The sequence below is a fragment of the Rhineura floridana genome, chromosome 21, assembly GCF_030035675.1.
Source record: "Rhineura floridana isolate rRhiFlo1 chromosome 21, rRhiFlo1.hap2, whole genome shotgun sequence".
Taxonomy (NCBI): domain Eukaryota; kingdom Metazoa; phylum Chordata; class Lepidosauria; order Squamata; family Rhineuridae; genus Rhineura; species Rhineura floridana.
In genome coordinates, this window is record NC_084500.1 from 16,214,544 (window position 1) to 16,237,441 (window position 22,898).

General features: G+C 47.1%; 1 protein-coding gene across 4 annotated transcripts in view; it reads right to left on the reverse strand.

Moving 5' to 3' along the window:
- Positions 1 to 22,898, reverse strand: part of VMP1 (vacuole membrane protein 1) — a 132,011-nt gene that overhangs the window by 107,950 nt on the left and 1,163 nt on the right. The window contains exons 1-3 of one of the 4 annotated variants that reach the window (XM_061605405.1): positions 13,426 to 13,556; positions 8,583 to 8,690; positions 2,042 to 2,177 (exon numbers count right to left, since the gene is read on the reverse strand). In XM_061605405.1, coding sequence (XP_061461389.1) covers positions 2,042 to 2,177; positions 8,583 to 8,658 — 212 coding nt within the window. In that variant the 5' untranslated portion in view covers positions 8,659 to 8,690; positions 13,426 to 13,556. Of the gene's footprint in view, positions 1 to 2,041; positions 2,178 to 8,582; positions 8,691 to 11,216; positions 11,240 to 12,118; positions 12,143 to 13,425; positions 13,557 to 22,898 lie in introns of those variants that run through there. The other 3 variants (XM_061605407.1, XM_061605408.1, XM_061605404.1) reach the window with 3 other exon arrangements.

Here is a 22,898-nt window from a genome sequence, read left to right on the forward strand (position 1 = left end):
AATGGTCAGGAACGGTGGGAAATATAAACCTACACAGAGGAGGCTGGTCCCGTAGGGCGAATGGAGCGCTGCCCCACTCTCCTTGGTGTGCCCTCAGCCAGCCCTTACCTGCCTGCATCCTCTTACAACCAGCCCAGGGCATGGCACTGGCTGTCAGCCTTCTCCTCTTTAGTCTCAGTGTTGCCCTTATAGAACTCAAAACTAGAATAATTGGCTCTGGCTCTACTACTGTTAGGCTCCCTGCCTTCCGCCCCACTGGTTCCATGGGCACCAGCCACCCTTGGCCCAACACCACCTGGAGGGCCACAGGCTGCCCAACCCAGCCTTCCATGAATTTGTTTAATTCTCTTTTTAAAATAACAAGAAGTAGTCATGTAACCAAGTGGCTAACTACCCCCTCTTCCGGTAGCAAAATGCCATAGGCTAAATACAGTTTGTAAGTCAGTTTGGACATCCCAATAAGCTATGGTTTATCACAGCAGAAATGAGCCTAGAGTCACACACATTCCCCAGGGCTCACATGCTCCCCTCCTCTCCTCCAGTATGACTGCAAGATTAGACGCTTTTGCTTCTGATGCCAATTAACCACAGTTTAGCATTCTACCCACACCCTAAACTGTGACCGATCTTAACTTTGGTTTACTGAAACAAGCCACTTTCATAAAGTACGGCTTGAAGCTTGCTTGTTCACAGTTTGTCCAGATTCAGACATACTGCCAAACTGCATTTATCTAAAAGCAGAATGGAAAGCTGCTAATCTCCTCACACTCATGCCAGAGCAGGAGGAGGCGGCTCGCTCATGTAACAATAAACCATAGCTTATTGCTACATCACAACCCATCCGTTTATGTTGATTGATCATCATGCCTTTAAAAACCAAGTACAGATCAGCGGGCGTTAATAGCAAAACTTCAATACAGATGCCGATTTGAGATACTGAGGGGGACAATTTGAAGAACCTTGTGTCTTTTCCTGGATCTGCCAGCCAGCATATAAAACACAACTTTCCCAAGCCCTGTTCAGTCCAAACTGTACAAGCAACTGTTTGGAAGAGGAGGTCAGTTATTGTTCACTGCAGTGAGGGGCAGGTAGCTGAAGAAGCAAAGTCCTCTCAGCTACTCCCAAGCACAAATTCCACATACAATCTTGAACTTTACCACTTTAGTTGTAAATGCTGCATTGACAAAAATCTGACCTCCTACCCAGCTGAACTGTGCACGCCAGCTCCCACTTTCCAACAACCCCTTAAGGAACACCCTTAAAGAGTGTTTTTTAAAAACAGAGGAAGCTGCCTTATACCAAGTCACACCTGTGGTCCATCTAGCTCAGTAGTGTCTACACAGGCTGGCAGCGGCTCTCCAGGGTTTCAGGCGTGGGGCTCTTTCAGCCTTCTCTTGTCATTGCTCCCTACCAACTAGTATTCAGCAGCATGATGGGAGGAGTTATTGCCTTCACGGGGAGGGCCCACAGCTTAGCAATAGAGCACCTGCTTTGCATGCAGAAGGTTCTGGGTTCAAATCTCAGGCATCTCCATTTTTTAAAAAACCCCGATCAGGTAGCAGGTGATGGGAAACAACTCTCTCTCTGCCTCAGACCCTGGAGAGCTGCTGCCTGTCGGTGTAGCCAATACCAGGCTAGATGGGCAAAACACCTGAGCACGTATAAGCCAGGCTCTGGGTCTTCTTGACAAGTTGCCATTGATAAATTACCCTTCCTCTTCTGTGAATTTAAATCCCTTTTCAAAGCCATTAAAGCATCTTTTGGCAGATCCAATTATGCACCTTAAGAAGAAGCACCTCCCGGGGGTGTGTGTGTGTTTCAGAACCCACCCATTTCAATAGGTGCCCCGAGTCCTTGGGTTATGGGAGAGGATCTCCCAACTCTTGGGGCCTACATCAAGACACGTTAAAAGTGGACTATGACAGGAAGGGAAGGGGACAGGGAGGAGGTGGCGGCTGGCTGATGCACCCATCCCCAGCTTTGGGCACCCTGGAAGAGGGGAAAACGATCTCAAGAGGTGAAGAGGAGAAGCAATCTTTACTTTATGGTCCATTCTTTCAAGTTTATTAAGGTTTCCAGGAAAAAATACTGCAAGGTAATGAGTGGCTTCCTCCAGAGGACAATATTCTGCCGCTCTTCTCTTTCTTTCTGCTTCTGTTTGCTCAGCGAAGAGGGTTCTGCAAACAGGGAGGGGAGGAAAATGGGAGAATTAGGAGAGAAGAGTTAAGGGACACAGCGGCGTTCACTTGACCCATGGAAACCTCCTCCCTCCGAGTGAAATCACTGCTCTGTACTCCTCTTGGAAGAGAGGTTTTCCTTCTGAAGCCATCTACGGCCTTTAGGGGCCAAAGATTCGTCACCCCATCAGATCCTTCCCCAGTTGGTTGCTCGTTCCAAACTGTGAAAAGGAGACTGGGGGGGGAGAGAACCTCCTGTCTGGAGTCAAAGGCAGCCCCCCAGATCCTTCTATCTGGCCTCTGAGACTTTCCCCAGGCCACCCCTCTCACCAGCCCTGGTTCACCCACCCTTTGACTGCATCTCTGAACTAGGAGAACGCCTCTTGCTTGCCTGATGGGAGAACGGAGAGACGGGGGTGGTGGTCTAGAAACATCTGATATTTGCGTGGCTGAAATAAGAGCGTAAAAAGAGCCTGCTGAGTCAGGCCAAAAGGGGCCCATCTAGTCCAGCATCCTGTTCTCACAGTGGCCAATCAGATGCCCCAATGGGAAGCCCACAAGCAGGACCCGAGTGCAAGAGCAACTCTCCCCTCCTGTGGTTTCTAGTCAGAAGCATAACGCCTCCGTCTGTGGAGACAGAGCATAGCCATTGTGGCTAGCAGCCACTGATAGTCTTATCCTCCACGTATTTGTCTCATCTTCTTTAAAGCCATCCAAGCTGGTGGTCATCACCGCCTCTTGCGGGAGCAAATTCCACAGTTTAACCGCACACTGCGTGAAAAAATCCTTTCTTTCGTCTGTCCTGAACTTTCTAACATTCACTTTCATTGGACACCCACAAGTTGTCCCGCTAGGAGAGGGAGGTAATGCTTTCCTCTATCTGCTTTCTCCTTGCCACGCATTGTTTTGTATGGTTCTATCATGCCGCCTTTACTCTCAAGTAAAAAGCCTCAAGGGCAGCAACCTTTCCGCTTCTGCCACGGTCCCAATGAGAATTCAACGCCAATGACAACTGCTGTTTTAAGAAGCCAGACATGCAAAGCCATGTTCAGCATTAACAGCATCGGCTGGTGCGATGGGGCAGAGCCGCAGGCGCCCTCCCACCGCCAGCATCGCTGCTGCTTACCTGGACAGGTTGGGATCGTGTGAATGCACTAGGAGCACCTGTCTGGTCCACCAGCACATCTTGGCAGCCCCAAACTTATTACTGCCCCTCCCCATCCCAACCTCGCCCAGGTAAGCTGCAGCAAAGTCAGTGTTGGGAGCTTCTCCCTAAATATTTTCATATAGGGAAATGAAAATCGATGATTGGACGCCAGCAGGGGAAATAAAACCACCACAAAAGACGGCGTTATTTTATTACATTCAGAGATGTATCCCACTCCCACCCCTGGATTCTGCACCTTGCACTGAACTTAACATCCAAAAGAATCTGAATTTCTAAAGAAAAAATAGCAAGCACCCAGGTTTCTAGTCATTAAGGGTGAAAAGAAAGGTTTGAAAGTGAGTGGCCTTGTGCCTGTGGAAAAAAATTGCCAGAGGGGTGGGGGAATGAGATCTGCAAGGAAAGGCCGTGCAAGCCCTGGACCAGTGCCTGGACTCGGTGGTGGGCTGGAGGAGGGCCAATAAACTGAGTCTGAATCCTAGCAAAATGGAGGCCCTGGGAGCTGGTGGTTCCAGAGTTCGGATAATTGGTCAGTTGCCTCCTTTGGATGGGGTCATACTCCCTCTGAAAGAGCAGGTCTGTAGTCTGGAGGTGCTCCTGGATCCATCTTTGTTGCTAGAGACCCAGGTGACATCAGTAGCTCGGAGGGCCTTTTACCAGCTTTGGATGGTAAGACAGCTGCGGCCATTTCTGGACCGGGATAGCCTGACCACTGTTGTCTATGCACTGGTAACCTCCAGGCTGGATTACTGTAATGCGCTGTATGTGGGGCTGCCCTTGAGTTTGGTCCGGAAGCTGCAGCTGGTGCAAAATGTGGTGGCGAGACTGTCCACTGGGGCAGGGTATCGCCAACATGTCACCCCGCTGCTGAAAGAATTGCACTGGCTGCCCACTAGCTACTGGGCCAAGTTCAAGGTTCTGGTTTTGTGTACAAAGCCCCCTACAGGTTGGGACCAGGATACCTGAAAGATGGTCTTACCCCTTATGCACCCAAGTCAATCACTAGGCTGTGCAGGTGAGGGCTTCCTGCAGACACCATCTTATCAGGAGGTCCATTCCGCACAACATAGGAAGCGGACCTTTACGGTAGTGGCACCTGCCCTTTGGAATTCCCTCCCCTTAAATATTTGACAGGCAGTGTCTATCTTTTTGGCCCCTACTGAAGACCTTCCTCTTTCAACAAGCCTTTTAAGTAGAAACCTTATCCCAGTCTGCATCTGTGTTGGAACTGCTTTTTCAGATTTCTTTTAAAATGATGTTTTTGAAGATGTTTTGTTTTAATATATTTTAATGTCTGTTTTTATGATTAGAGTGTTTTAGTTTGCTGCCCAGGACTCCTACAGCAAGGAAAGGTGAGATATCAATTTAATAAATCATCATCTTCGGGTAAGGCCAAGTGCCTTGTACAGCTTCTTATCCCCTCCTTTACTCCACCACTGGCATTGGAACATAGAAACAGCTCAGTATTGTCTACACTGACTGGCAGTGGCTCTCCAGGATTTCAGACAGGGTTCGCTCCTAGCCCTACCTGGAGGGCCCGGGGATTGAACCTCTACCCCTGAGCTGCAGTCCTTCCCTGAATTGGCAGGAGAATAAATTATGCAAAATAAGACCATTCTTGTTCAGCTTACATGATTAAAACAGGTTCAGTTCTTTTTTGGCAGAAAGTGTTACATGACTTCATAGCACGCGGCACCAAGTAGGCACAGCCTTCTCCTGAAGGTTTCTTCCCTTTTTAAACATGCATTTTAAAAATAGACTTGTGGCTTGATTTGCACTTTATTGCATGATTGGCGAGAAAGAAGCTGTGAAAGACCTTGAGCTGAGTGGTAGAGCGTCCGCCTGGCATGCAGAAGTTCCTGGGTTCAATCCCCCTCATTTCCAGGCAGGCCTGAGAGGGAACCCTCTCTGAAATCCTGGAGAGCCGTTGCCAGTCAGTGTAGGCGATATTGAGCTAGATGGACCTGTCCTGCCCAAACCTGTTGAAGTCAGATGCGGACGTGAAGGTCTGCTTTTCTTTAATAGGTTTCATGGAAAACTTCCGTTCAGAGAGATTCGTAAATCACCGTACAGGTTACACGGGATTCAGCATCGCTACCGGGCACAACTAGGCATGGCTAGGCAGCACTAAGACATTGCTGCAGCAATTAGACATGCCCTCCTGCAACCCTTAAGTGGATGGGCTCCTTCTACCGGCTTGAGGAAAGCGTCACGGTCAGGAGCGTGCACATGCGCACGAGCACTCCTCCTCAGGGGGAACCCGTTGAGCCTGCTGCTGCAGTAGCCTATGTGTCCAAGGTGAGGACGACTGAGCCACTTTGGCAAGGCCATCCTCAGGAGGAGGGGTGCGCAGCGACCACGGTGGGGTGAGAGAGGAAGGGGGAGTAGGGAAGATGAAGAGGCAGCCTCCTGATGGGGCAGCGCCTCGTCAGTTGTAATGGGACCTACGGGGGGCAGAGCTGTCACTGTCAGCAGCACTGAAGCCATCAGTCTCCAGCCCTCTGAATGCCAGTCACTGGCTCCCTCCCACAAGTCCCATTCAGTTTCCTCCTCTTTGCCCTCTTCGCTCCAAGACCGTACCAGGGGTCTCACTTGGTATAAGGAAGCTTTTTATGGCCTTATGTGGTTGGACTCCCAACTCCCATCAGCCACAGAGGATCAGACTGTAGCCATGACTTCTCTTTGCCTAAGATCCTAGAGAATCACTACCACTTAAGAGTAGGACAGTCACTGTGCTAAATCAGGGGTGGCAAATGTAGGGCTTGTGAGTCTACTTAGGCCAAGTGTGGGTCCCAACTTGGCACACAAGGCCTCTTGCCGCAAACGGTGTCCCCCTGCCCTGCACCTGGCATCAGGTGGGGGGCAGGTAGAGAAGCAGCTGCCCACGAACAATGGGGAGCCTTGACGTTCGCTCCAACTTGTTCCTTGGCAAGCAGGGCTTGCTGTCAACACGTTTTTAAAGTTGTTTTGGTTTAATGTATTTTAAGATCTGTTTTTATGATGTTTTAAAGTGTTGTTAGCGCTTTGTTTGCCGCCCTGGGCTCCTGCTGGGAGGAAGAGTGGGATATAAATTAAATAATAAATAAATAAACGCCGCTGTGATTGGCTGGGCTGCAGAGTTCCCGATGGGGAAACCCTGTAGTACAGGTGGCCCTGCCAAAAGAGGGCTTGCTATAAGTGCCAATCAGCTGTTCAGTGCTTACAGCAAGCCCCCCAAATATTCCTTTGAATCGCCGGTATGAATCCAAGCCAGCAATGCAAAGGACCTATCTCTGCAGGCTCAGAGCAACCTGCACCCCTCCCCAAAGGGGGGAGAAAACTACTTTGGGTCATTGTGACATCAGGAGATTGACAGGTGGGCAGCCCAAACAACCTGACATAAAGGCTTGAGGGGGCAGGTGGGGAAAGCTCTCAAAATGGCTGGCTGGCTGGAAACTGTTCCATACCCACGAGCTGAATGGACATTCTAACTTTGTACAGGGCAGCTTCCTGTCATCTAACTCTTCAGCGTCAATCACAGGGCAAAACATTATACAGTTCTTTTATAGCACTGGATACAGTGATGTTATTAATCACTTCTTACATTTATATCCCGCCTTTCTTTCATCACAGAAGGCGGCATTTATGTGGTTACCAGGTGGCCTCCCATCCAGGCACTGACCAGACCCAGAACTGCTTAGCCACAGCAAGGTGGTGGCTTCATGTGCCTTCAGACCATAGCCAGCTGGGTTCTTACAGGCCAGGAGTCAGTGTACACACACACACCCTGCCCTTGTGACAGAGACTACGTTTTATTTTGAATGTTTCAAAGGGTAACTTAGTCCAAGTCTATTTCTGGACTCCCCTCATCAAACCAGGTCAAACTGCAAACACTCGTTCCCATTCCAACTTGAGTCAGCTGGCGATAGCGGAACTGGGAAGGATCAACTAATCGCTCTGTTGGCTTTCCCTGCTCTAGCAAGCCAGTGGAGAAAACCAGGCAGCTGGATCGTGGCTCCAAGCTCTGCCTTTGCAGGAGGATGCCTTCAAGGGGCATAGATACCCTAAATCTGTTTTGTCAATGTCAAATCTTGTATGTTTGCCTTGGGCATCTCTGTCTTGGAGAGGAAAGGCATGATACCAATCCCTGAATAAACAAATAATAAGTAAACATAAAACAAGTGATCAGATGGAAGTAATTCAGCCATCTCAACATAGTGTTTAGATCCTCTCAACCAGAAGATTTAATATTAGAAATACCTGTAAGTGAACACAAATATTTACTGATGTTTACCATCTGTGAAATTTACTCTCTCTCTCCCCCTGCATTTTCCTTTTGCATCATGTCTTTTAGATTGTAAGTCTGAGGGAAGGAAATATTTTGGGTTATCTGTTGATCTTTAAGCTGCTCTGGGAACATTTGCACTATCTTGTATCTGTAAAGTGGGGTACAGGCTCGAATTAATAAATATACATTTCTGGTGCTAGTATGAGTCTGCTATGTTGATTCTGCCATCTTTTGCTGGTTTTATGCACTGTTGGATTTTGTGTTGTATGATACTACTCATATCTCTATTTTATTTATTGTTTCTTCATGATAGGAGTAAAGCACCAACACATGTTACAAATGACCTGAACCCAGTGGAGGATGATAGGCAGAAAGGCAATCTTATTCTTCTCTCTGCTGATTCCTCCTCTAAAGTGTCTGTTGTTTCTGCAGGCTTTGCTCCTCCCCTTCCTCCCTTCCCTTCCTGTCTTTGTTCTCAGTCAGTCATGGCTCCCTGAGTGCCAGCCGCATGGCTGCTTCAGCATGCATGACTTTACCTCTTTGTAGTAATAAACCTTAAGTTTCTTTATTCTTTCAACTACCAACCTTAACAGACCAGTGATTTCTACACTCTGCTGCAATATCTATACACACACACACACAGCCACACACACAAACACTACATCCCCCCCAACACACACACACCTCTCCAGGCTTCCATCCAAGCAAGAGGAACCATCACAGTTCAAGGACGCATTCCAGCTGCTACCCTGGGCTCCTGCTGGGAGGAAGGGCGGGAAATAAATAAATAATCACTTGAGGAGGGTGCAGATCAGGGCCAATGAGAGGGATGGCTTGAGGAGAGATCCAAGGGCCAGACAGAGAAGGCTGGAGGGCTGCCAAACATGAGGTTCCACACCCACGTTGTAGGGAAACAGTGTCCAGAATTGGGGAGACAGCTTTTGCAGGAAGGACGCTCGCCCATGGGCCTTACCCGTGAAGCTTCCATTGTGTTGCTCTTTGCTCATTCCGATGCGCCTCTGGTCACAGTCTGTTCCATTCTCTGCCATTTCATAGATCAGTCACTTACGGGGTCCTAACACTGAAAGAGACAAGACACAACAAGAAGTTGTTAAGCAGAACGTCAAAGCAGGAGCTTCTCAGAGTCGCTGCCCCCTGCTCTGTGGAGCAGAATCCTGTCGAGATGCAACAGGCGCCCGCTATCTGCACTGTCCAGAAACAACTGAAGACTGAGGTGTAGCTCAGGGGTTGCAGCATCTGCTTTGCAGGCAGAGGAACGCCCCAGGTTCAATCCACAGTATCTCTGGGTAGGGCTGGGAGAGACTCCAGCCTGGGACCCTGGAGAGCTGCTGCCGGTCAGTGCAGACAATACTGAACGAGGTGCGCCAAGGGCCTGACACGGTATAAAGGCAACTTCCTGTGTTCCAAAGCTTGCTATAAATGCATCAGGTTGGATCCAGGTAAGTTAAAAGAGCATTAGACAAACTCGTGGAGGAAAAGTCTCTCAGTCATGACGGCTGTGCCCTACCTCCTCTGCTGGAGGCAGGATGTTCTGAACCCCAGTTGTTGAGAGCCGCTGGAGGGGAGGGTGCTTTTGCGCTCAAGCCCTGTTTGTGGGCTTCCCTTTGGAGCATCTGGTCGGCCACTGTGAGAACGGGATGTTGGACTAGATGAGCCATTGGCCTGATCCAGCAGGACTCTTCTTGTGTTTTTAAATTCTACCCAGAGTAGGCCCATTGAAACGAAGAGATCGAAATTAATCTCGTTCATTCGTTTCAATGAGTCTACTCTGAGTAGGACCAACAGTGGATCTGCACCAGCCTGTCCACAAGGCAGGGAATCCACCCATCCACGTCCACCAAAAGGGTATCTCGGTGACATGCAACTCTTCCCCGGGCAAGCTGCTTACCTCCACGAACACGTAACTACAAGACAAATTATTTGAAACAGAGTGTGGGAAGCGGGGAGGGTTGGGAAGAAAAGGCATCGTCCTTCCTGTTATTTCATCTCCACGTGTCGGGAGTTAAGGTTAGGCAGGCACAGACTTCTTTGCCCACAAGAAGCCCTTTGTGGCCCGTCCGCCTGCTTCAACAATGCTCCATTCAGCCTTTGCATCAACTCATGCCATCATCTTTTGGAAGACAGCAACTGCCCATCAGAAAGGTGTTTCGTCCACCACAACATCAACAGAGGATCACCTAAAACGTTCCGTCGCTTTGTAGCAAATTCAGGCATAACACAGCCAGCCACCCTTGGTCTCCAAAACGCTTATTGTGCTTCCAACGCACCCTCCCTTCAAGGAGATGAGGGGGGCCGGCAACCGCTACGACCTGGGAGACCAGGGTTCGAATCCCCACATAGCCATGAAGCTCCCTGGGTGACCTTGGGCCAGTCACTCCCTCTCAGCCTCATGAAAACCCTAGTCATAGGGTCGCCATAAGTCAGAATCGACTTGAAGGCAGTACGCACTCAATGCACTGGACAAGGAATTTAAATGGGTTTCCCCTCTGTACTCCTCACACTATCCAATACAATGTCATGCAGCGATAGCTGACGGGTGCCCTCGGATTCTGTGGACTACAACTCCCATGACCTCCCACGGAGAAGCACTTACACAGTTACCTGCAACCAATGGAAACCACTCAAAGGCAAGGATCGCAAGAAGACAATTGCTTCCCATGAATAATGCACCATCTGGGCCAAGCATCATGTGGTAGAAAAAAAACCTTACTTATAAGCATAATTCTATAGCAATATTTTTTTTAAAAAAAGAGCCATAGCCAAGGACGCATGGAGCCAACTCATTCTAGTTTTGTCCCCATCCTCCTCGGGTTCTACAAGGGAAACTCACAAAGGATTAGGAAGCTGGCAGTCAGCGCCACCCTGACTGGGCGCTTGCAAGGAAGAAAGCAGGCAGGTGGGGGCTTGCAGAAGTTGCTCTATTCACCCTAATGAACCAGCCTCCCGTGGTTCTTCCTAACGTTTAGTCTAAATCTCCTTTCCTGGCATTCGGATCTGGAAGAACAGAACACAAATCTGCTCCATCATCTACACGACAGTCCTTCAAACAATTGAAGACAGCTACCTGTTTCTTCTCCCCGTTAAACTAGCTCAGGACCAAGTTTTAACCCTCAACAGCAATTTCCTCTCTCCTCTTATTTACTCTGTGTAGCCCTGAGCCACCAGACCACGGCCAATGTTCTAGGGCAGCGGTTCCCAACCTTTTCTCCCCACCCCCAAGAACCACTTGAAGACGGCCGAGGGTCCTGGCTGACCATTTCACAATTTTTTCCGCCTGCTGTAGCAATTGTAATGTGCGGTACTAGATTGCTGTCTGATTTCCAATTTCGTTTTACCTGCTTCTTTGATTTCTTATATTGCACGTCACTGCCTTACGACTTGCAATCCACAGAATTCACATTGCAATGCAATTAAATATAACACAGGCGACGAAAGAGACAATACAAATACAACCAATATGAATATTCAATACCAACATGCTGAGGACCACTCGAGTGAAGTCCATGGATCACAGTTTGGAAACCCTCGATGTAGGGCAACAAGGGAGCGTTTAAAGACCTGTTAAACACATTAGCCCCATACATACTGAGAGCATGCTTCTAGAACAGAGATGGGAAATCCGGGGCCCTCCAGATGTTGCGGGACTCCAACCCCCATCAGCTAACACGGCTCAATGGCCAGGGATGATGGGAGCTGTACTTTAATAACATCTGGAGGGCCATCCGTTCTCCGTTCCTGCTGAACAAACATTGCCCTTTGGCTCTACCTTGCAGGGAAGCACCTGCCCACCGTGAGCAAACTATCTTTCGTGCAATCTGATCTACTGCTGCTGATCTTCTGTTATCAGGCAACTCTTGATAGCTTACCAGAACACAGTTTAAAGAACACTGTATTTTCTAGTAACTTAAAAGCAGGATGGCTTAGAAAACAGAATTGGCTTATCACCAAAGCCACATTTTTGGGAAAATGGAAATTCCGAGATTCCGACTTACGGCGACTGTATGAATAGGGTTTTCATGGTAAGCGGTATTCGGAGGTGGTTTATTATTGCCTTCCTCTGAGGCTGAGGGGCAGTGACTGGCCCAAGGTCACCCAGTGAGCTTCATGGCTGTGTGGAGATTCGAACCCCGGTCTCCCAGGTCGTAGTCCCTTAACCCCTACACCACACATTTTTAAACAAGCAGCAATGCATGCTCATTAAAGGACTACAGAAGAAAAACTAACATTTGCTCTTCCCCATACACTGCAAGACCAGAGAAACATTTGAACATTTCAGGTAGCAGGACCTGAGCTGAGCTGGGGGGGAGAACTTTACAATAGTTAGATTTGTAGAACCTTGGGCAACCAGGCTTGATTTCCCCATTCTTTCCACCCCCACAGTAAACTGGAAGACTTTCCTAAAATATAACGGCTACGTTTTATATAACAGCAAGTTAAAATAAACCTAAAACTGAAACTGAATTTCCCAACAGAAGTTTTGATATATACCTCTTAACGCCTTTTGTCTTCTTGGTCTCAAAGCATGCAAACAGGCGCAAGGAGGAAAATTATCTGCCTCCCACGAGAGCCAGAGAGAAAAAGAAACGAGAGTCTGCCCAGGATCTGAAGTAGAGCAAACGCCAGTTTTACAAGGTTAAGACAAGTGTTTTCTTAATAATAAACTATTGGGCAGTGTGAAAAGATTTTTTTTTTTTTAAAAAAAACCAACGTGGATATTTTTAGCACTATGAACACCCAAAGAGGAAACATTTAATTAGACCAAAAATTAGAACAAGAAATCAGGACGTTCCTTAAAACCATCCAAAACTGGCACAGAATAACTTATAAGGAAGTTACTTTGGTAGCAAAGGGACAGGGAGAGTTAGATCACATACCGCTAGACCCAGAATTGCTTGACCTCTAAAGCAGAGGTGGGAAAACGTGGTGCCCTCCAAACGTCGCTGGACTACAAATCCCATGAGCCCCAGACAGTGTGCCCCATGGACAGAGACGATGGGAGCAGTCCAGCAACATCTGGAGCCACAGGTTAGCTGCTTTGCCTGGAGAGAAGAAGGGACTTTTTTGAAGTCTGCTGAGGCAGGGCTGGGCAACCTGTGGCTCTCCAGGTATTGCTGGACTACCACTCCCATCATCCCTGACCACTAACCACGTTGGTTGGGGGCTGATAGGAGCTGGAGACCAGCAACATCTGGAAAGGAACAGATGCCACATCTCTGGGTTAAAGGGGTCCCTCAGGAGCATACTTAAGAGACAAGGAGAAAAGCAGATGCGGGGACACACATTTATCCATTGGCTTGTTTTATGCCTTTATGTCCCACCTTTCAACCAAAACAGTTCCAAGGGGGGAGTTTTCGCAAATAAGCGAAATTAGGGTCAGTACAAAAAAAAAACCAAAGCAACCACTGGACTGCCTTCAAGTCGATCCCAACTTATGGCAACCCTATGAATAGGGTTTTCATGGTAAGCGGTATTCAGAGGGGGTTTACCATTGCCTCCCTCCAAGGCTGAGAGGCAGTGACTGGCCCAAGGTCACCCAGTGAGCTTCATGGCTGTGTGGGGATTCGAACCCAGGTCTCCCAAGGCTTAGTCCAACACCTTAACCACTGCACCACACAGCCATTAATGACCAGCAACTGCGGCACATTTGGACTCAGAGCTTTTTAAAAAAGTGCTGAAAAGATAGCAAAGGAGGTGCCAGGCAACCTACTCAGGGAGGGAATTTCATAATGGGGGGTCACCCCCAAAAAGACCGTCTCTAGTAACCACCCACCACAGCCTTAGGTGACCTCACTGACCTCAACCCACAGGCAAGGCAGTCTGTGGGAACAGGCACACTCCTTCGGCAACCTGGCCTCAATCTCCATCCATGCTGCAACGTAGTTTAAGGCCATCCAATGCCTGCAGCACAGAACTAAATGAATCCTCACATTTGAAAACTAAAACGGGGGGGGGGGGAGGAAAACAAAACTGCTTTCCCAAAACCAAGGCCGTTCTCTCGAGTCGTTGCAAAGAAGCAACACAGCCGTCCCACTTGAAGAATGTTAAAAACTGATCCTCTTATGCCAAGCAACACTCCAGGGAAGTGAGATGTCCTTAGAGGACATTTCAAGAGAACAGGTGGTGGTCCCAGGCCAGGATCAACAGCCAGAGAAGTTTAGCGATCCCTACACAGCATACAGCAAAAGCGCTCGAGTTTTGCAATGTTTATTTCCACCCCCCATGCAAGCCTGCAGCATTGCCACACAACTGCCAAGAGACAGCCCGACATAGTGTAAACATGGCATTACATTTTAGCTGTTGGAATGCATAACCACATTGGGAAGGCTCCATCTCCCGTGTCCCATTCATTTACTGTTTGCTGATGTTGCAATGCCTTCCTCTTGGAATTGGAAGTGCCAATGTTTCAAGGGGTGAAAACAAAAAACATATCAAGCTGTCGGTTGTGCAACAGGACACGTTCCCTGGGCAGCGCCTATTTAACCTGGGCTGCATGGAGTGTCCTACTTTTTGTTTTTACAGAGCTGAGGCTGGCAGTTCAACGGGTGGGGCTCAGGGAAAGGGATGCAGTTCTGGCAGGAGACAATAGGGTCAGAAAGAGAAAAAACCACAGTAGCTTTAAAAAAAAAAGGTTTGGAGAAAGCTACTCACTTGGGATTTTTTTAAAAAATCACTCCAGGCGACCAGATGAGTAAGCTTTTGTAAAATAGAAGAGAGATGGCTCTCCTCCTCCCATTTTTAAGACTGCTGAAGTGACAGCCATAGAACATTGGGGCTGGCTGCCTAGTAACTTTTGCTGGACTTAACAAGAGGAACCCTAAACAAAATATTGTGCTGTGGAGTGCTGCTGTACAGCCTTCCATGGGCTCCAAAGCCTAAGGCAAAAATATTTTCCAGACCTTGCTTCCTGAGCCCGTATTAAGTGGAGATGCCAAGAATCTTCCGCATTCATCATCTATTCTCTGCCATTCAGCTATGAGGCCCCCTCCCAGGAGCTAGACAGCCCATTAACAAACCTCCTATGACTTTAACAGGGGAGGGTCAATGGATATATATTTATATATTTCCTGGGCTGTGGATGTCACCTAAGAGTTCCATCATTCCTCCCAAACTGTCTTCACCACTCCTTCATCCTGCCCCCGACCCCGCTGCAAGCTTCAGGAAATCCCACTCGGGAACTAGCCGTGGTTAAAAAAATAGAACATTAAAGCAGAGACAGTGAACAAGAACCCTGTCCAAGTGCCTGGAGTCGGTGAGTGGCTGGATGGGAAGGAATTGCCCCTGAAAGACCAGGTCCACAGCCTGGGGGTCATTCTTGACTCCCAGCTGTCCATGGAGGCTCAGGTCTTGGCTGTGAGCCGGGCGGCGCTGTATCAACTCCATCTGATACAGAGGCTGCGCCCCTACCTTCCCAACCATCTGCTCCCATCTGTGGTACATGCCCTGGTCTCCTCTCGCCTAGACTACTGTAATGCGCTCTACATGGGGTTACCCTTGAAAACGGTCCGGAAGCTGCAACTGGTACAGAATGCGGCGGCTCACCTGATTAAAGGCAGCTGCCGGCGAGATCACATCACTCCAGGGCTGAAGGAATTGCACTGGTTACCGGTTGTTTTCCGGGCCCAATTCAAGGTGTTGCTTCTGACCTTTTAAACCCTATACAGTTTCAGCCCAGTCTATCTGAAGGAGCGCCTCCATCAGGGATGCAGCTCAACAAGATCAGCCTCAAAAGGCCTTCTCTCTATCCCACCAGTTACAACAGCTAGACTGGTGAGAACTAGGGAGAGGGCTTTTTCAATTGTGGCCCCCACTTTGTGGAATTCCCTCCCAAATGATCTCCGCTATGCCCCCTCTATGATGAGATTCCACCGGGCCTTGGAGACCTGGCTCTTCAGGCAGGCTTTTGGGGTGGGTTAGGTTTTATTATTATTGTTGAGATTTTTAATGTATTTCTTTGTTTTTATTTTGTACGTCGCCCAGAGTGGCTGGACAGCCAGCCAGATGGGCGACTAATACATTTAATAAAATAAATAAATAAATAAAATAAGAATCACCTAAAAAGCTACCAGGGGGGAGGCAGGGTGGAGAATTACCTGGTTGAAGCAAAATGACCTTCTGTGTCATTATCAGTTGCTGTTGCAGGTGGGGGTCAAAACAGAGATACTCGCTTGCACAAAGATTTTGTTTCCCTTCCAAGCTCATTGGGTTGTAACCAGCGATAGCCTTACAGCAGACCCACTGAAAATAATGGGCGTGACTAACTTCGGTCCGTTGCAAAGGACGCAGGTAGGGAAAAGTTCTTCTCTCATGTAACACTATTCATAAGGTCGCCATAAGTCGGAATCGACTTGAAGGCAGTACATTCACATTTGCGTATGCAATCTTGATGGGATCAGATCATTCAGTCATTTCTGGTAAAGAAATGGATCAGAAGAGAAGAGAACCCTGAACCCTGTTGTATCCCTGCTGGCTATGTCTGCGAGTGATGTAAGCCATGGTCAATCACTTACTGTGAAGGTGCAGATTGTTTTGTTTCACTATGCTAGTGAGTGGGAGCAACAAACCACAGTTCTTGGTCGAGCATGATGTCTGAACCGGGTATCATGTTTGTTTCGCTCCAAACAAATGATCAAAAGTCAAGGTTTATTCTTGGCTTACCAATGGTGGTTTCTGTGAGTACAAACAAACCATGATCCCCCAGGTTTGGACGTAATACTAAGGGAAGGACTGTGCTCCCACTTGTGGGGGTGGATGTATTAGCTATTGGCACATTCGCAGGAAGATATGACATCATGTGAAGTGCAAATGCACCAGTTCACTGCTTTGCACTTTCCTCTTTCCAATCAGGAGGCTGAACAGTCTCCAAAGCAGGAAAAAAAGCAGGCTTCAGCAGCCAAATGTCTGAGAAATCCAGCTGCAAAAGCATATAGCTATTCTCTTATTTCATCTCTAACCATCTCTGAGTCAAAGGAGGCTATATTTAGCTCACAAATTCAGTTCCTCACAAGTCAGACGCAGCAGCTTCAAAATGATCACGCTTTCTCCCTCTCAATCCCCAGCAATTTTCCCTCCCCCCCCCAAAAAAAAATCCTGTGGTAACACAGTTGGCCATGAATGAACGTAGGTAGTGCCTCACTGAAGGGGGGGACCCTCTCAGCACACTCCAATGTAGCAAACACAAGGCCTCTGGCGTTTCCCCATCTAAAACAGGAGCTGTCAGTGAAGTGGAAGGATCCTCACTGAGTCATTCAACTTAACTCATCTATAGCCTGTTCCCCTTATTATTCCTTAACACTCCCTGCCATGTTCTTCCTTCCCTTGTTATGATTGGATTGTTAAACAGAACAGAAACAGAAGCTCAAAAAGAGTATAAATGAGAAAGAATAAACTGAACTAATACTTTAAAAACCACCAGGGACACCATTTCAGATGCCCACAGCAAGAACAATGGGATCCACAGGGCAGGGTGGGGGAAACCTAACAGCCCTGATGGGTCAGGCCAACAGCACATCTAGTCTAGTGTCCCGTTCCTCACAGCAGCCAAGCAGATGTCCCCGTGGGAAGCCCACAAGCAGGACCTGAGCGGAACAGCACTCTCCTCACTCGCAATTCCCAGCAACTGGTATGCAGAAAGGCATACTGCCTCCAACAGCGGAGGGAGACCCTAGCCTAGTGGCTAGTAGCCGCTGATAAGACTTCTCCGCCGCGGATTTGTTTAATCCTCCTTTAAAGCCATCCCAGTTGGTGGCCACCCCTGTTTCTTGTGGAAATGAATGCCCTAGGAGGGAAAGATTTCCCAGCAAAATTAAAGACATAGGACGCTGCCTTATACTGAGTCAGGCCATTGGTCCATCTAGCCCAGTACTGTCTACACTGACTGGCAGCAGCTCTCCAGGGTTTCAGGCAGGTGTCTCTCCCAGCCCTACCTGGAGATGCCAGGGACTGAACCCGGGACCTACCACTGAGCTATGCCTCTTCTCCTAAGACCCATTCTTGGATATATTAAAAGATAAATAATGTAACCCTATATGTGTTTACTCAGAAGCAAATCCCAGTGTGTAAAGTGGGACTCCCTCCCAATAATTGCCTTGCAGCTTAAATTGTGCAATAAGAGGATGTATTAAGCGATCTGTTGCTATTTTTTAAATTTACCTTCCCACAGCATAATTAGCAGAGGTCCAAACTATCAGATGCACAACTTTCTTTTGAAGTAAAAAGGAGTTAGGCTTTTGGCATGCATTCCTACAGAGCAGAGGCTAATCTAATACTTTATAACACCCGAGTGCTGGCCAAAAATATATAGAAATAATTGCATGTTGTCTGGGTCACAGGAGGAACAGGGGGAAAGACCGGTGGTTGCTCCCTTCTCCCTAAAAGTTACCCCTGATGAGGATTAGGACGTATAGCATTTATAAAGCATATTTCAATTGCTCCAATCATTTTACCTTCACCAGCGCTGCCCAACCTGGTGGTCTCTAGAAAATGTAGGATTACAAATCTCATCATCCCTGACCATTGGTCATGCTGGCTACAGTTATAGTTCAACACCATCTGGAGGGCACCAGGTTGGCGATGGCTGACATCCACTGTCTTGGTAGTCTTCACATCAGTCTTGCACAGTAGGCCAGCACTTATTTGGCAGGGAGCGGAGTGGGGAGAAATAGCTTTTCACCTTCCAAATGCCCTCTCCAGGGAGGCCTGCCTGGCTCCCTCACTACTATCATTTAGGCACCAGGCTTTTTAAGAACTGCAAATGTTAGCGGTTTGTAACTTTTAGAGCAATTTTGAATTTTCTCTGCTGCGGCGTTTGCTGGTTGGCTTTATTTTATTACTTTGATTGTCTGCTTACTGTACCTCAAGTGCTTTGTTAACTAGCCAGAGAATTTGTGTTGAAGGTGTGAGATATAAATTATATAAATAAATGCCTCCAAATAATACAGTTAAGTCTGAGCCTCAAGGGGACGGAGGCTCACTTGCCTAGAATCACTCAGTGGCTTTAGTGAATTCTGCAAGTTCATGTCCAAGGAGAAATCTGAACCTGAAAGGTCATCTTACCCTTATATACCCAGTCAATAATGCACTCTGCAGGTGAGGGCCTCCTGCAGATACCTTCTCATCCAGAGGTCCGTTCCACACAACGTAGGAAGTGGACCTTTAGTGTTCTGGCACCACCCTTTGGAATTCCCTCCTCTTAAATATCAAAAAGAGAGCCAGTGTGGTGTAGTGGTTAAGGTGTTGGACTAGGACCTGGACGACAAGGGTTCAAATCCCCACGTAGCCATGAAGCTCACTGGGTGACCTTGGGCCAGTCACTGCCTCTCAGCCTGATGAAAACCCTATTCATAGGGTTGCCATAAGTCAGAATCGACTTGAAGGCAGTACATTTACATTTTTAAATATCAAACAGGCGCCACCTCTGTTGTCTTTTCGATGCCTGCTGAAAACCTCCCTTGTTCAACATGACTTGTAGGAAGAGACCTTATCCTAGTCTGCATCCATACTGAAATTGTTTTTTTAAAGATGTTTTTAGTGTTTTCTCACTTGTTGCTTGCCATCCTGAGTGCCTTCTAGGAGGAATGACGGGATATAAATTTAATTAATTAATAAAATAACTGGCACCTTTCACCCCAATGCAGCACATTACACACAGACTGTGACAAATGGAAGGGAAAGAGTGCAGAGAGATATCGGAGATAGCAAAACACTTCAACTTCACATAGAACAAGGTTCTCTTTGAAGCCTTTGAGTCTTAAAGCATCTCAAAGTGAACCCTGTTCTACATGAAAATCCACACAAAGACTCTTGAGAGAGACTTTGTACCTCCTTCGAGCAATCGCTTTTTAAAACTACATACTCCTACCAGCTGCAACGTATTTCAGATATACAAAGCGGCGCTGTCGATTAGCAAAGTTATCAAGACCAAGGAAAGAGGGTGGTTAGAGTGTTGGACTAGGACCTTGGAGAGCAGAGTTCAAAACGCCACTCAGCCATGAAGCTCACTTGCTGACCTTGGGCCACTCAGCCTGACCTACCTCACAAGGTTGTTGCAAGAATAAAATGGAAAAGGGAAGAATCACGTGTGCCACTTTGAGCTGCTTGGAGGAAAGGTGGGATAGAACTGTACGAATTCATTATTTTAATTAACACAGTCTCAGGTCATTGAAGGTATTTGCAATTATTTGCAGTTTCTGTTGACCCATAGGCAATACTACCTCTGGTTATTTTCCATCAAGCCTTTCTCACATTTTAATATCACTTCCCAGCAAATCTCCCAAAGTGGCTTTACACTTACATGCACTCACAGAGCTATAACAAGTAAAGCAGTAACAGCTAGCCCTTGGGCTACATCTCCCCAAAAGCAGAGGTCTGCCCACAATGGAACAGAGGACTGCCTTATTCAGATCTTGCCTTTGACAAGTGACTAGCATACCACCTTCAGCCCTTCACCCACAATTTTGGCAGAACACCACTGGCCTACCTTGCAGGGCTGTAAGATCTTGCAAACTGCTTAAAAACTCAAACCGCCCTGTGGAGTACAGGGTTATCAAGACAACCACAACAGCAGGAGAAAAACACCACCTCAGTATACATGCACACAACTTGTACTTTTCACAATAACAAAATTCATAAACAGCCAAATATAATTTGAACATACAGGCAATTTTGACCCAGAACTCATCTTCCCTTTAAAAATGGTGACCTAGTTTTGATGGCTAAAACAAGGAACTAGCTGTACTTTCTGTGACCTTGCGGTTGGAGTCTGCCATTCCAATTGAAACACAGAATTAACCTCAGCTCTCCAAGAGTAGAGAAAGTACCAGAGAGATAAATCGGGATCTTATGTATCCCTATAAAAATTACAGTAGGACAGCTTTCGACAACCTGGTGGAATCCAGCTGTTTTGGACTACAACTCCCATCAACCCCAGCCAGCAGGACTGTAGGCTGTATAGGAGAACAAGAGCTAGCACCTTGACTGAGCCTATGCACCATGTGCTCGTAGTTATATTTTCTGTGAAAATATGCCAGCATCCTAACTCTGCAATACCCTCAAAAATGTTCTCTGCAAATCGGCATTACAGCCTGATCCTAAATGTGTTAAGTTCAGAACGTCCTACAGATGTCTAATAGGAGCTTTTTCCCCCGAAAGCAGGCTAAATCAAGAAGCCTGGTGGGAACAATGCTACATTCGTACACTAGAGGGAGAAAAGGGAACAGAAGAAGGGAAGGGAGATCATTCAGGTGTGAAGGTCCCGAACAGGATAGACATTCCACCTCAAACCAACCTTAAAAAAAAAAGAGGAGACTGCTCCGGCTGTCGGTCATTTAAGCCACCATTTGAAAATGAAACAAAAAGTCAACACCACAGAATACAACAACCAATTTCCTCCTTCAAAAATTTAATTGCTACAGGGATTACTAAAATTGTGACAGAGATTGCAGGGTAGAGGGAGGGAAAGCCAGAAGGAAAGGTGATATGTTTCATTAGTAACACCAGAACCTGAGTTTAAAGGGCGCTGCCAGGCTATGGCTATTTTCGGGTAGGCTTCAATCACATACCGGCAAACTCGGGTTGCACAATTCAAGTAGATTTGGAGCTCTTGCACAACAAGCCCGCTTCTTGAAAAGATCAGACTTTTTGTGGTAAGAAAAGTGGAGGGAAAATGTTCTGGGAAGCATGGGATAAAACTTGCTGTTCCCTTCCCTGAATACAAATCAGAGTGAATGCTCAATAAATAGGTCATCTCAAAACACCTAATGTGGGTGGGGAGAAAACAGACCGGGCATTAACTTGGCTGATCTGAACAATGCAAGACGTTGCCACCTACATGAAGTAGTGGGAATTAACATTGCTATATTCCTTTGGCAAGGGGAATGTGTGTTTGGCAAACTCAGAAACAGGCTGAATATTTTGTTTGGTAACCCGAAGGCAAAGAAGAGGAGAGGAGAGATCAGCATCATCACTATTCACCTTTGTAGGACTCCTAACAGGCTTTAACCATGTTTCACCCTCACAAGAGATCTCAGGCGACCAGAAGAAGGAATTTTGGCAGGTGCTCATTCTCTAATCCTTGATGCATTGTGTTATGACAAGCTGTGGCAGCAAAAACTCTCTTCACCAGTTATTTCTTCATAAGCAAACAGTTCTCTCCTAGGCCATGTGACCTGCAGCCTACACTTGGGTGGCCACAGGAATTTTTCTATGGGTTGGTGGGGGGACAAAGTAAAACACTGAAAGGGGGGGAATGGGCTTGTTGCTTGCAGTAAAAAAAAAAAGGGAAAAAAAGAACAGCGCCTGCATATCTTGCCTCATATCTCAAGTTTAAAAATGCTAGAAGCTTACTCCTTAAAAAAAGCTGGGAATCTGGGGCTTATGGTTCATCGAGGGGGGACTAACCCCCATTTGCCCTGCCAACCCCCATGGGCCTAGGGCTTTTTCCCAGTGTGACTTGAAAATACTTAAGATGTCCCCCCAAAGTGCATCGTATTTCAGCATACAAGACAACCAGCTGCCCAAATGCCTGGACCTTTAGTAGTTGCGTATGGCTACGCTCTCCTCACTCACATTTATTACCAAGAGAGGAAGAGGAGGAAAGCTCCCTTTCCAACCATTAGAGAAGCCTTGTCTGCAGTAGGGCCTAGTTGCCCCACAAACACACAAGTCAGACACTCATTCCTGTTAAATCATTAATAATCATAACCCTCTATACCCAACACTTCGTTATCAAACTAAAACGATACTTCAGTATAAATGAACACATCTACCAATACTTCATCTGTTACTGCTGTTAACGTGTCTCCAACACTCAATGTTTAGTCCGTAAGCTCCTCAGGGCAAAGACCTGTCCAATTTAAAGTATCTGTATGTTTTAAAAATACAGCAGATTAAAGCAATACAAACCGCAATCATCATGAACAACAAATATTAACAGCTGCAGCTTCCATGAAGAGCCCATGGATCTTGAAAGAATTGATTTAAACATATACAAATTAAAACAAAAAAGCCTGTTGCTGCGATCCTTTACCCAATTACCAGGGAGTAATCCCCACTGAATTCAGTGGGACTTACTTCTGAGTAGACAGGCATAGGATTGCACTGTAAGTCATACTGAGGGCTAACTTAAGCACATTGATTTCAATGGGTCTACACCAAGTATGACTTACAAGGCAATTCTATGCCTGTCTAGTTAGAAGCCTCACTGAGCTCAGTGACTTACTTGCACAAAAAGTACATTAAAGACTACAGAATTAAGTCAGTGACAACCCTAAGA